At 41.8% G+C, this 13,834-nt stretch overlaps 1 protein-coding gene across 1 annotated transcript in view; it reads right to left on the reverse strand.

Annotated features, from left to right (window-relative positions):
- UST (uronyl 2-sulfotransferase) overlaps positions 1-13,834 on the reverse strand; it is a 168,409-nt gene that overhangs the window by 69,827 nt on the left and 84,748 nt on the right. The window contains exon 4 of the mRNA XM_057406825.1: positions 7,024-7,103. Within this exon, the coding sequence (XP_057262808.1) occupies positions 7,024-7,103 (80 nt within the window). The remainder of the gene's footprint in view (positions 1-7,023; positions 7,104-13,834) is intronic.

The following is a 13,834-nucleotide window of genomic DNA, read 5'->3' on the forward strand; positions in this document are numbered from 1 at the left end:
AAGTTCTTTCTGCTTCTCTGCAATCTGTGACACTTGGAGCTCACACCAAGTATCTTGAAGAGCTGCCCAAAAATTGTTATAATCAGATGAAGATTTCTAAGAGGTCAAGTGGGACTTTTCCAGACTTGATGCTTCTTCATGCTTCTTTTTTTTTCCAGGCTAAGAGACACCAAGCAGCATTTATGATGAAGAACAGCCAACAACCTGCACCTATCCTGAAATAACTTTTGTTGTTTCTCTGCAGGTTATTCTAGCTCTTCAAGGCTTCTGCACTCTAACACTGTATTGCTTGGATTTACTAATAGCACCTGCAATCTCAGCGAATGTATCAGCATATAAATCTTTACCTTCATAGAGTAGAGACATTTTTTAATATTTGTTTCTGATGTATATTTTGGATGCTTTTCCTGGCAACATTAGTATATAAACTTCAATTCAGAAAGAGATATAAAAATATAACAGTATTTTTACTAATTTAATGGCTCCCACAATTCTTTTCAAATACATGCAGCACTGACTTTGAAAAAGAATTGGAATATGACAAAGATAAATTATACCTGTCATCCTGGTCCTGCAATGTGACCTCTTCGGGCACATGTCCCTAAGTGGAGGCAAACTGTTGTGGCTTAAGCCCTGTCAGCAAGCCAGCCATACAGTTTCTCTCTTCCCTCCCCACCCCCTTTCTTCCCTTCCCCCCATCCCCAAACCCGGAGGGATGGGAAGGAGAATCAAAAGAATGTAACTCCCATGGGTTGAGATAAGAACAGTCCAGTAACTAAGGTATAACAGAAACCACTACTGCTACCACCAATAATAGTAATGATAAGGGAAATAACAAGGGAAGAGAATACGATACCACCTGCCGAAACAAGCCCGACCGAGCAATGAGTGCCCTTCCGGATAACTCTCATCCTGGGCATGACATGCTGTGGTATGGAATACCCCTTTGGCTAGTTTGGGTCAGGTGTCCTGTCTCTGCTTCCTCCTGGCTTCCCCTCCTCCCTGGCAGAGCATGAGGCTCACAAAGTCCTTGGCCAGACCAAACATTTGAGCAGTAACTAAAAACATCGGTGTTATCAGCACTGTTCCCAGGCCAAAAGTCAACAACAGAGAGCTGCGACAGCTACTAAGAAAGAGAAAAAATGACTGCTACTGCTGAACCCAGGACACAAACATACCAAATTCCTAAGTTATGTGCAAAAGGAGGTGGGTGCTTCTACCCTGTGCACTATAGATCACAGCAGAGGTTATGACTGACAACTTCTAGAGCTCCTTGGGCACATGAGAAAAAAAGTTATCTGTTGTTTTTTTTTTGTTAACATAGGCCAATGGATCCCAGCATTCTGAGAGTACACATAAAGAGTATATTATTTTTTTACTATTCAATTAATTTTCTTCTTCAGAACATTGACTGCAGTAGGACAGCAGCTAGTAATTTTGCACACTTCATGTCCCCTCGGTTAACACATTTAAATACAAGGAATGAAAGCCATTTCTGTAAAATGGGAAATGGCAACCTCATAAAGAATGATCAGGAAAATACCTAGGAAACACACTGGAAAAACAACTTTGTCCTGAAAGCCCATTTTGCTCTGGCATAACTGCAGCTTTAGTAAGTATAGGCATGGGGACTGCAAAGTTATTTTTTTCTACTGCATACAGCATTAGTGAAGCTGGTACAGGTCCAGAGTACAGTTTTGATGCTTACACTTAATACATAGAACTGCTGGAGAAGATTCAGAGAAGAGCCACAGAGTTATTAAATGGATTAGAAAAATACTCACCAGCAAGAGGTTTGAGAGTACCTGTGATCAAAAGGAAGAGTGAAAGTTGTTTGGAGACAGCAGCAGCAGACAGATGCATGGGGAGAAATATCAGTGAACAGAAAATCATTCCAGTCAATAAGGAGCAAAAGCCAGAGAAATACTCATTAGAAACTAGCCACACAATTTGACAGTAAAATTGACAGACAACTGGAACCAAGGAAGTGGCAGAAGTGGTGTAACACAATGCCATCAAACACGGCCTGGATGGTTTTATGGAAAACTTCAGAGAAATACACTCTTTCCAATCAAGAACAAAGAAATCCCTAGTAGCTAACAGCTGGTATGAAGAGAAAAAGCATTGAAACATTTACCTCTCTGTATAAACACATTTCCAAATAGGGTTAATAGAAGAAAGCCCTCTGGGGGTTTCTTGGGGAGGTCAGTCCAGCATTTAGGATGAGTAATACAATGACCACAAAGACCTAATGAAAAGCCTCACCCAGGAATCACAAGTACAGGAGAATCCAATAAGCAGCACCATCTTCCCCAAAAAAAAACAGTCCCAAAATGCACTGGATGGAACAGTCACCCTTCCAAGGCACTGGATCATCTCCTAAAGTTAGCTGTAGCTGCACTGGAGAGGCTGGGAACAGAAGCTGCAAACCACTGGAAATAGAAGCTTTTCCTCTGACAAGCATTATGTAGAAATTCACTCACATCAAAGAAGAGAAAGAAACTGCTGCTATTCACATCAGTGATGTTAATTGCAAGTCAGGTTTGTTTTTCTTACTATTGTTTGGGAAGCTGAGAAGCACCAGTAAGAATGAAGAAAAGGCTGAGGTACTTAATGCCCTCTTTGCCTCAGTCTTTAGTAGTAAGATCAGTCATTTTCAGAGTACCCAGCCCCCTAAACTGGAAGACAGGCATGAGGAGCAGAATGAGGCTCATAATCCAAGGGGAAATGGTCAGTGATCTGCTAGACCACCTAGACGCACACAAGCCTATGGAGCTGAATGGGATTCACCCAAGAATACCAAGGGAGCTGGCAGAAGTGCTCACCAAGACACTTTCCAAAATCTATCAGCAGTCCTGGCTAACTGAGAAGGTTCCAGTTGACTGGAGGTTAGCAAATGTGACTCCCATCCACAAGAAGGGCCAGAAGGAGGATCCAAGGAACTACAGGCTTGCCAGTCTGATCTCAGTGCCAGGGAAGATAATGGAGCAAATCATCCTGAGTGCCTTAATGCGGCACGTATAGGACAATGAGGTGATCAGGCCCAGTCACCAGGGCTTTGTAAAAGTCAGGTCCTCCTTGACAAACTTGATCTCCTTCTATGACAAGATGACCTGATTAATGGGTGAGAGAAAGGCTGTGGATTTTGTCATTCTAGACTTCAGCAAGGCCTTTGACAGCATTTCCCACAGTGTTCTCCTGGAGAAACCGGCTGTTCATGGTTGGGACAGCTGTACTCTTTGCTGGGTAAACAACCCCTGGCTGGATGGCCAAGCCCAAAGTGTGGTGGTGAATGGAGTTAACTCCAGTTGGCAACTGGTCACAAGTGGTGTCCCCCAGGGCTCAGCAGTGGGCCAGTTCTGTTTAATGTCTTGTTTATCAGCAGTCTGGATGAGGGGGTCGAGTGCACCCTCAGTAAGTTTGCAGATGACACCAAGTTGGCTAGGAGTGTTGATCTGCTGAAAGATAGGCTCTGCAGAGGGATCTGGACAGGCTGGAATGACAGGCTGAGGCCATGTGTATTAGCTTTAAGAAGACTCAGTGCCTTGGGTCTGCATTTGGGCCACAACAACCCCATGCCATGCTATAGGCTTGGGGAAGAGTGACTGGAAAGCTGCTTGGTGGAAAAGGACCTTGGGGTGCTGACTGATGTCTGGCTGAATGTAAGCCAGTTTGTGCCCAGGCAGCCAAGAAGGCCAATGGCATCCTGGCCTCTATCAGAAATAGCAGAGCCAGCAGACTCAGGGCAGTGATCATCCCCCTGTACTCAGCATTGGTGAGGCCAGTTCTGGGGCCCCACTACAAGACAGACATTGAGGTGCTGGAGCAGGTCCAGAAAAGGGCAACACAGCTGGTGAAGGGTCTGGAGCACAAGTCTGATGAGGAAGGGCTGAGGGAAGTGGGGTTGTTTAGTCTGGAGAAAGGGAGGCTCAGGGGAGACCTCAGGGGAGACCTCAGGGGAGACCTCAGGGGAGACCTCATTGCGCTCTACAACTACCTGAAAGGAGCTTGTAGTGAGGTGGGTGTTAGTCTCTTCTCCTGGATAACAAGCAATAGGACAAGAGGAAATTGCCCTGACGTTGTGCCAGGGAGGTTCAGATGGGGTATGAGGAAAAATGTCTTCACTGAAAGGGTTGCCAAGCTTTGGAACAGGCTGCTCAGGGAAGTGGCTGAGTCACCATCACTGGAGGCATTTGAAATACTGTAGATGTGGCTCTTAGGGACACAGTTTAGTGGTGGACTTGGCAGTGTTTGGCTAATGGTTGGACTTAATGATCTTCAAGGTCTTTTCCAACAGAAATTATTCACTTCTATGCAAAAGCAAAGCAGACTTATGTTTTGCATGACTGCATCTCTAGTACCTTGGTGATAGCCTCTAAAACAGCTTAACAATACCTACAGATCTTGAAAGGTCTCAAGCAGGTATGTGCAAGGCAAATGGAAGAGACTCCTTTTGTCCCTAGAGTGTCCTTCAAGCAGAGCATGCTTTATAATATATATATACCCGTCTGCTAGCTTGATATATGCAGGAAAAAAAGGAGAATAAAGCATTCTTTATCCCTTCCTGCAAACAAAGGCTTGATTTCAAAGGTATAAAATGCCAAACAAGAAACGAGTTTTATTACTGTACTAATGCCCAGGATGACTGCACGTGCAAAAATTCACTATTTCCAGTAATGGCTCTGCTACAACGGTATGTAGAAAGCCTCATCCCTTTCCTTGGGAAGGAGCAAGGGCTGTCACCAAAGTAGGGTTCTTCAATCTTCAAGCTGATTTTTGAGCCTTTCACAGATCTGAAGCCACCCTAAGCCTGCAGTCAGTGGTCTACCTGTCCCTGAGCACCCATCCCACTCCCCACTGTCCTGAGCTGCTGACAGCAAGCTGCTGTCTAAGGTCTTCAGCTGTCAGCCAAGAAACCACCACATCAATACTTTGACCCTCATTCTTTTAGTTTCTGGGGTATTGCATGGCTTTCATGTGAGCTGGCAGAAGAGCTGTGGCAAACAGGAAGAAATGTATTCCACAGACAATTTGAGTTCAGCTCAAGTCACTAGAGGTGGTTTATAAAGGATCAGTTTAAAAAGAAAAATGCAGTAATACTAAAATGCTTTCACAATTCTGTAATATTCATAATGTGGTTTTAAATCACATTCTTGAAATTTCTGCAAGATAGATACTTGACACTGAAGTTCCTAATGAAATCAGTTACAAAGACAGAAACGTATCACCCTATAATTAAGGGACAGAGCAACTCTTCAACGCTATTCACTGTTAGTTGTAATAGCACCAATAAATTTTGAAACCACAGACTAAAACTCTCAAATGTTTATTTATCAGTAAACACTAGGAAATGTTTAACCAATAGTAAGCAATGTTGATGTACTTCAATGATGTCTCGTTTAAAGGTTAGTCTTTTCACTACTCTACAGCTACTACTTAAACCACATGTCCTCTCAATAAAATGAAAAATATGTTTTCCAGGTTTGCAACAAACAGCCAAAAAGGAAGCTGCAAATACTTTTACACATCTCATATAATTTTTATATGTTTTCAAGGATTTGTATTGGAAGAAAAATGCAGAGAGATTTCATCCCATGGATACACAACAAAAGGAACATGTTACCAACGTGGCAAGGATGCACCATATGTATAGAGCATGGGATGTTGGGATGAAAAAAGAGGCAATGATGTTCATTTCTTTCTCATGTACTAATGTTGTGTCCCCTCTCTAAAAAAACAGTTTAATCAAGAAACATCTCTTTATGTGGGTACTTGTTTGATCTTGCAATTTGGCAGAAAGATCATTTATTAAAGATGTGACATCCTATTCTATGAGTTTCATTTTTTAAAGATAATACATTAGAAATGGAACTCTCATGGAATCAGAATAGAGAACACAAATGGGAATTTTAACTCTTCTTGTTTTCCTGTAACAAAATCATGGTCTTACTTAAGTTGATATCTCAAGTGAAATTCCAACTGCTCAACATATTTTCTAAAAAAAAACCCAACAAAACAACCCAACAAAACACAAAAAAACCAAAACCAAACCCTGAACAACAGCCTCCTCTCCTCTTTTCTTTCCCCTTCCATTCCCCCCGCAATTTTATCACTTTTTACTACACTATCTTCCCAAGCCATACATTCAGAGGACATGCACTGATATTACCACAAAAACAATATGCTGGAAAGATAAGCAACCTCTTGCAAAGATCTGCAGAAAATTAATGAAATTCACACTCCTACAAACATTTATTTAATGTAAATGCATGGAGTCCAACCTAGTGGCACAGATGGCATGGTTCCCAAATATAATTTCCAAATTAAACTTACAACTTGGGCAATAACCATCTGCAGTCAGCTTTAACCTTTGTGTCCTGGCTAAATGCTAATTGGCATCACTTGCTCCTTCAAAAAATTCCTTCCAAGTTTCATCCAAATTCAATTTTCTTCACATTCCATGCTATAAATGTCTCTAGTCTTGCTGCATACTTTTAAATGGCTGCCAGGAGGGACTGCACTCCCATGATACAGAGCATAATCCATCTGCATGGTTTATAACTACTTCCATACCCTGTGGAATGGGGACTATTTTGTCAGAACAAAGTTAAATTGGTTAAACTGGTGAAGAGTTGTTCCGGGTAGAAAATTAATGCACTCAGTGGAGTTTTCAATCTCATATTAGTATCCAGCTATACAGAGAGAAAACCTCTGCAACAATGTGCACAGTTTAAAGACCTAAGTTACCAGCTCATACATGTTGGCTGGAAATGTTGTAAACCTAGATCAGCTTGGAGGCAAAGGCATGCAATAGCATCCTGGCTTTTCAGAAACATACTCCATGTAACTATTACGTAGCAAAGAGAGATAAAAAAAAACCCTCCAAACTTCTGAATGTGACTTCCAGCACCAGAAAGGGGGAGGGGAAGTAAATTTTATTGTTTATACGTAAAAAGGAGGGAAAACATTCCATGTATTACAATTAATAGAAATCAATGAAAAACAATTGAAAAAATGCCTTACCTTGAGAAGTTGAGGAAATGAACATGTCTAGTGAATAAATAGGGCTGCTCAGCAGTGCTTATGTTTTTAATCAATTCCATCTAAAAAAGAATTAACAAATCACATTTTCCAGGTTACATCAATGCACATTTTGAGGCAGATACAACTATACTAACAACATATGTAATTTTCACGTCTGAATTACTCAGGAACCCTTCCCCACTATACCTCCCAAACACTGCCATCAAGATAGCAGGAATAATTACTATTTCATGTCTAAGCAAGAAAGTTTAAGCTGCAGACACCATCCTGCCATCACTGAACTTACGTACTTCCTATATCAGTTTAAGGAAAGGCATAAACTAAAGGAAAACTCTAACCTCTGCCTAAATCTGCACCAGAACTTTGCAAGTGGCAGCTGCCCTCTGAAAACACTGGCTCTTTTCACCAGAATGCCAAAATGTAAAACGTCTGAAATTGTAACAGAAAGTAGGAGCTGAGCCAATGACCAATTTAATATAAGAATAAAAATAGCCAACATTGCCAAAACAGTGATTCACCTGTTTAAATACAGAAATTCATACTCCTAATCCTTTCACTATTACAGCAAATTAAGAGTACAGATTAACTGGGCACTTTGAGAAAGATGATGCTAAGTTCTAGTTCAGGCACATTCACTTTTTAAAAAGAAATAAATAAAATCTTCAGATCACTAAAATGGAGTAATGTAAACAGCATAGACTGAAGACAGCGCTCCATGGATATGAGTATCTAGGTTGCGTAAGCTGAGCTCTATCTAGATGCAGAGAAAACAAAGCATCTAGTGGAGCACCATGCTAGTGAGTTGAGACACCCTGGTTAATTTTGCTTCCTTATTATTAATTTACTAAGATTTATGTTCAGATTTTCTGTTCCGTGTTCAAATGCATGTTATGCTATGGACGTTGAAACCAAATGCATTTGAAATGATAAGTTTATTGATTTTTGCAAACTGGTTAGTAGAAAACAATACAGAAAGTAACAGAAATTCATAAACGGGGGGGGGATAGAAGGTAAACCAAACATTCTGGTTTGAGCCATATCAATTGATGTACTAAATTTAGACACCATTAAGGAGACTTAAAAAAAAAAAAATTAATCTATTTCATAAAACTTGAATCCTATACCTGACACAGACAAAATAACAGTCTGTTAAACAGAGGCCAAGATAAACTGACTGGCATGTGATGAGTTACTGCACTAAAATCCTGAAGAACACTGTAGAAAAGAATGTCCGGGCCATAACAAATATTAAACTACATTTAAGGGACAACAATTGTAATTTTTTTTCCTGCTATCTCCCAGTTTTGCTATACTGATATTCTGCCATGGTTTTTACTCTGGATGTCACATCTTACTGCTTCTCATCCATCTTTTATCTCCATTCTTTCCTAGGACACATAACCGGCATTCTTCTTGCAGACTACACAAGTTACAGCTATTTAACTTCTAGAACCAAATAAACAAGTGCAGAAACTTATATGCTTTTACCTATTTTTCCTCTGCCTCAACAATTTTATACACATACATGTACGATGATGACTGAAGCAAACAGCTCAGTTTGTCTGTCTTCTCAAGATGGGTCTTTTCCTATCAAATTAGTTCAAGTCCATCAAGGCATATTAGGTACAGACCCTTTATATCAAGGCATATTAAGTCTAAGAAAGCTGTCCTGGGTTCAGCTGTAGCAGTCATTTTTCTCCTTCTTGGTAGCTGGAAGGCTACGGAGGACCCGAGGCCTGCGGAGGAGCTGAACCCCGCGGCGGCCGAGAGCATTCCGCGGAAGCCGCCCGCCGAGCCCCAGGAGGATGCAGGAGACCACGCAGCATTTCCCAGGAAGGCAGAGGAGGAAGAGCTGGACTCAGGAAAAGAGAAGCTGGCGGTGGGAGAGCCGGCAAGCACAGCAGCTACACCAGCCCCAGTGACAAGTACAGCAGCATCAACTGAGAGTTCTGAAGGTTTTGAATGGCCTTTGGGTATCCTTGGGACCTGCCTGCTGATTGTGGTGGGGATCAGCATGTTGGCACACACACACAGAGTGTGTTCTACCCACGACCATTTTGTCTGATCTCAAAAGTTAAGCAGAGTCAGGTTTGGGTCTTCTCTGGGGTTAGACAACAATATAGGGGGACCAAGAGATTTTCCCCAAGGCTGGACAGTCATGAGTGGCAGGGCATGTGGGACAGTATGGGCAAGTATCTAGTCCACTGGGCTCCTCCAGTAATTTGGAAGCATCGGAGATGGAAGGAGCTGTATGGAGTCCCCAGCAACAAGCTGCAGAAACTGCTTAAGGGGACAGTGAATTATTTTGAGCCTGGTGGGCCCATGACATTCAGGCCATCAGAGCAGAGATGCAACACAGAGATGGGCTCATGGTCGAGGGGTGGACTTAGCAATGGACACTATTGCCCAGGTTATTCACGAGTGTGAATACTGCACACAGTCTCTCCTGTTCAGGACGACTGTTACAAGAGATGAAGCCTGACATCATGGACCAATGGACTCAGCAGCTTTATAGGGATTGGTCCATGCACTAAGATAAGAGTGATGGTAGTATACTGAAAATGTGGGATCTGAGCATGACGTGAATGGTATAGAATAAGGGGTGGATACTGTCCTGGGTTCAGCAGTAGCAGTCATTTTTCTCCTTCTTGGTAGCTGGTGCAGTGCAGTGTTTTGACTTTCGGCTTGGGAACAGAGCTGATAGAGATGTTTTGGTTTGGCCAAGGACTTTGTGAGCCTCATGCTCTGCCAGGGAGGAGGGGAGGCCAGGAGGAAACAGAGACAGGACACCTGACCCAAACTGACCAAAGAGGTATTCCATACCACAGCACGTCATGCCCAGGATGTAACTGGGAGTTAGCCGGAAGGGCTGGTAGACTGCAGGGTTGGAGGAGGTATCGGTCGGTGTTTGGTCGGGTTGGGGGAGTGAGTTATCAATTGGCTGGTGGTGAGGTGTTGTATTCTCTTCCCTTGTTATTTTCTTTATCATTGTTATCATTGGTGGTAGCAGTAGTGATCTGTGTTATACCTTAGTTACTAAATTGTTCTTATCTCAACCCGTGGGAGTTGCATTCTTTTCAATTCTCCTCTCTGTTCCTCCGGGAGTAGGGGGAGGGAAAGAAGGGGGGGAAGTGAGTGAACAAGCTGTCTGGCTGAGTTTAAACCACAACAAAAGTGCATCACGGTGTATTAGAATACGAAGATATATTAAGTCCGAAGGGCTGTAAACCCAAGGGGATGGAACTTAAAAGACCACAAACAGAAAGACAATATGAAAAGAAAAGAGAAACAAGAGAAAACAGACAGATGTGTGCTTTAAAAAAAGTGGCAAGAAGGGAACAGCCCCCCTGCTTTAGTTAGTCATATACAGACCCCAGACTGGTTGATTCAAGTACAAACAGATCTTTATACAGTTCCTTCAGTACAACATAAATGTTGTGAAAAAGAAATTAATAAACCTGAAGAGAAGAGCTTGCCCAAACCAGAATTAGAAAGCCCAGGAAACTTTGTAATAATTGGAACAAGCAATTGGCTACTGTTTGTTAATTCCCTGATGAGACAAAGGCTTCCCTTGCAAACCAAACAAGCCAACATTTTTTCAGGACTCTGTCTGCCAAAAAATTATATTCATTCATCTTGAAGAATGAAACAAGGGGAGACTCTAGAGACTGTCTATCAGATGTCTCAGTTGGCTTCTTTGTTTTTACCCAGAAAAGTGAAAGAGAATTTAAATTCTCAGAACTGTACGAAGCTTTACTTATGTTTATTGGCATTTTACCTGTGTTACTGTATCTGCATGAATGAATGAAGGAAGATGACAGAAAAAAGTTACTGATATGGAATAAAAACTCCATTCATGCCATTACAGTCACCACTGTAACTGCATCTTGGAATAAATAAAAAACAAACATTAGAGTATAAATATGGATATTTACAGATAGTATACATATACAGATTAATCCCACTGAGTTTAAAAAGTCAGGCACCTTTAACATAATACCACTACATAAACGTGTGGGAGTAGTATATGTGAGTGTTACAAAGCACCATGCAAGCCTCCCTTACTCTTCATCTCTCCCTAGGGCTGGTACCAATTTGCTAGCACCAGGCGGATTCACATCACACCACTATCATGTTTCCCATTGCACTTCACCTGATGTCAGTGTCAGGCTTGTGTCAACCAGTTTTTGTACCAGCACAGGCACTTCTGCCTCTGGAGCAAAGTCTGGAAAGATGCACAGAGAGTAGGACAGCATCTGGCTCCTGGCTTTTTTAAAATCCCTTGCTACCAAACTCAATCTCTTGAGCTATAAGAATAGCTTAGACCAAAGCACGCACAGAATTTTGTTTTGACTTAAAAGTACCTTCACATTTAGACACTTAATGATGAACTAGACTTGCAAGCAGATGTGGATAAAGCTACAATGTGCATATGAACAAACAAGCAAAAACCATCCTTTTAAAAACTGTGCCAAAAGGGTAAGTAAGGCTTAACAGAAACAACACACAGATGTCAGGAGGGAAAAATAAGTAACTGTAATGGCTCACAGCCACATGCAAACTGTGGCCATATTTCCCATGGGCCTACCTCTCTCTGATCCCACTGTGCTGAACTGATTTCAGTCTAAGAAGCCAAACATTAGACAGTGCCTCCTTTTAAGATGACTTTAAAAAAAAAAAAAAAAAAAAAAAAAAATTTTGAAAGGTCTCCCATAGGAGTAAGGTCTCCAGTGGGTTCTTTTGCTCTTGGTTTGGTGTTTTGGTTCTTGGGTTTTACAAGATAGCTAGTGTAGAGTACCAACACAGAGGAAGACTGAGCAGAGGAGAACAGCTGAGGAAAGCAAAGCACCTTTGGAGGGAATGAGTTATGTAGGAGACAGACATACAAGTGCAAATGATGTAGGAGATTGTCTTAACCAATCTAAGTTTGGAAAGACATGAAAAAGCACAAGCAGCAGAAGAAAAACTACCCTGGCAAACACTGTTAGGAAAGAGATGAACCAGAACACACCCATGTTTAGAGGGAGCAGCTGTAGAAATATCTGGAGTAAGCTTGAATGGAGCATATGCTCACTAGGATAAGGGCCCATGAAGAGCCATTCCTTTTCTTGCTGCTACCATGAGCTCTCCTGGGAAAGTCAGGTTACTGCAGTGAAACAGTGCTGAAAAAGACAGCAATTTGCTTTTGAAATTAATTAAATTGCACCAGAGGGTTCATGCTGCTAAACAAGGATCCAGGGAGAAGGAAATGCCAGGACACAAAGACTGGAGAGGCAGGCAGTGATATCTCATGCCCACATGCTCTCAATCCACCAGTGGAGCCTATGGCATGGCCCAGCCACATCAGCTCAACTGCAGGGCAAAAGCAAACCAAAAGAACTGGGCACACTGCATGGCAAAAGCCTGCAGAGATGAGAAACCACAACAAGCACTTGGCAAATACCTCTGTGGTGTGGTCAACACACATCTGCTGTCATTCCACCTCTCCATAAACACTTTATTGTAAAGAACAGGGTCTTTAGCATAAATGCTGATTTGCTCCCTAGCATAATATCTTTCTACCACTGTGATTCCTTAAGCTTTTATTGTAAGTTTTCCTCCAAAATTCATTTTCTGCACTGATCCTTAAACAGGACCTTTAAAGAAGACCAGATCTGCAAAGAGATGCAATCCTGTAAATCACAAGCTGTTTCTGAATCTTAAAGCCCACCTGAGCAAGAACATCAGAAGGCAATATCCAAACGGAAAGGTTTTTCCTTTGTCTACCATCCTACGCTACTACTGTAGGATCTCAGTTAGCCATGCTGAAGAAATTAAACCATAACGGCTCAGCATCACTCATGCATTTGTTGCTGTACTGCAAATCACAATCCAGCAGATGGCACAGTTAAATGACTGAGGGAGACTGGACAGGCCCTCTCCGAGAGGGGAGAAACGTGGAGGATGGCTTTGCTCCAGCCACAGCATTGTTCCTGCTTAAAAACTCAGCTCAAGGCTTGTGAGAGAGGACACCACCTTTCCCTCTTCTGAAAACAGCCAGTTCCCCAAGCTAACTGTTCATAGCAGTCCTGTTTGGTTCAGTGTTTGCAATAGGTAAATTCTACTGGGAACAAAAAGAATCTGATAATAATCCCACCCAGACAACAGCCAAAACATTACCACTTTTTTTTTTAAGTTGCTGTTATTTCACTGGGAGAATCTGAGGTCAAAATGTACAAAAACGGTGAGGCAACTGGAATTTTCCAAGTGAGGTCAGCTGGATCACACTCTGGTCTCTACTAACACTGATAAAATAGGACAAAAAAAAAAAAAATCTCTGTATCTTTCTTGTGAGTTCTTTACCTTCCTCTACTGTTTTCAGGCATGCAGGGTCCAGGATGCACAAGTATCTACAGGTGTTTGGTATATCACTTTCATCTTGGTATCATTTCCATAAACAACTCGCAGGAATGAGACTAGGTCTTTGTTTTCAGCTTTCAAAAACTTGGAATAGTTTCAAGAATTTCTCCAGCTCCCCAAGCTGCTATGACAAATTTTGTCTTTAGAAGCACTTAAGAAAAATTAGTGATGGAATTTTAGTGTGTTAAACTGGAATTAGACATAAAGCTGGCTGCATGGCCATAAGGATGGGTGGTAGAAGTAAACAATATGAGGATAAACCATCAATTACTCCTGCAATTCATATCGGTATCTCTATAATATATCTACATCTATACTCTTACTCTCCAAATGAAAAAAATAAAAAACAACCAAACAAAAAAGGGTGGTGGGGAGGAAGGCAGGGAAGGGG

Source organism: Pezoporus wallicus, unplaced genomic scaffold (genome assembly GCF_028554395.1).
Source record: "Pezoporus wallicus isolate ANWC-B61680 ecotype Strahan unplaced genomic scaffold, APGP_CSIRO_Pwel_v1 scaffold_6362, whole genome shotgun sequence".
In the NCBI taxonomy this organism is placed as follows: Eukaryota; Metazoa; Chordata; class Aves; order Psittaciformes; family Psittacidae; genus Pezoporus; species Pezoporus wallicus.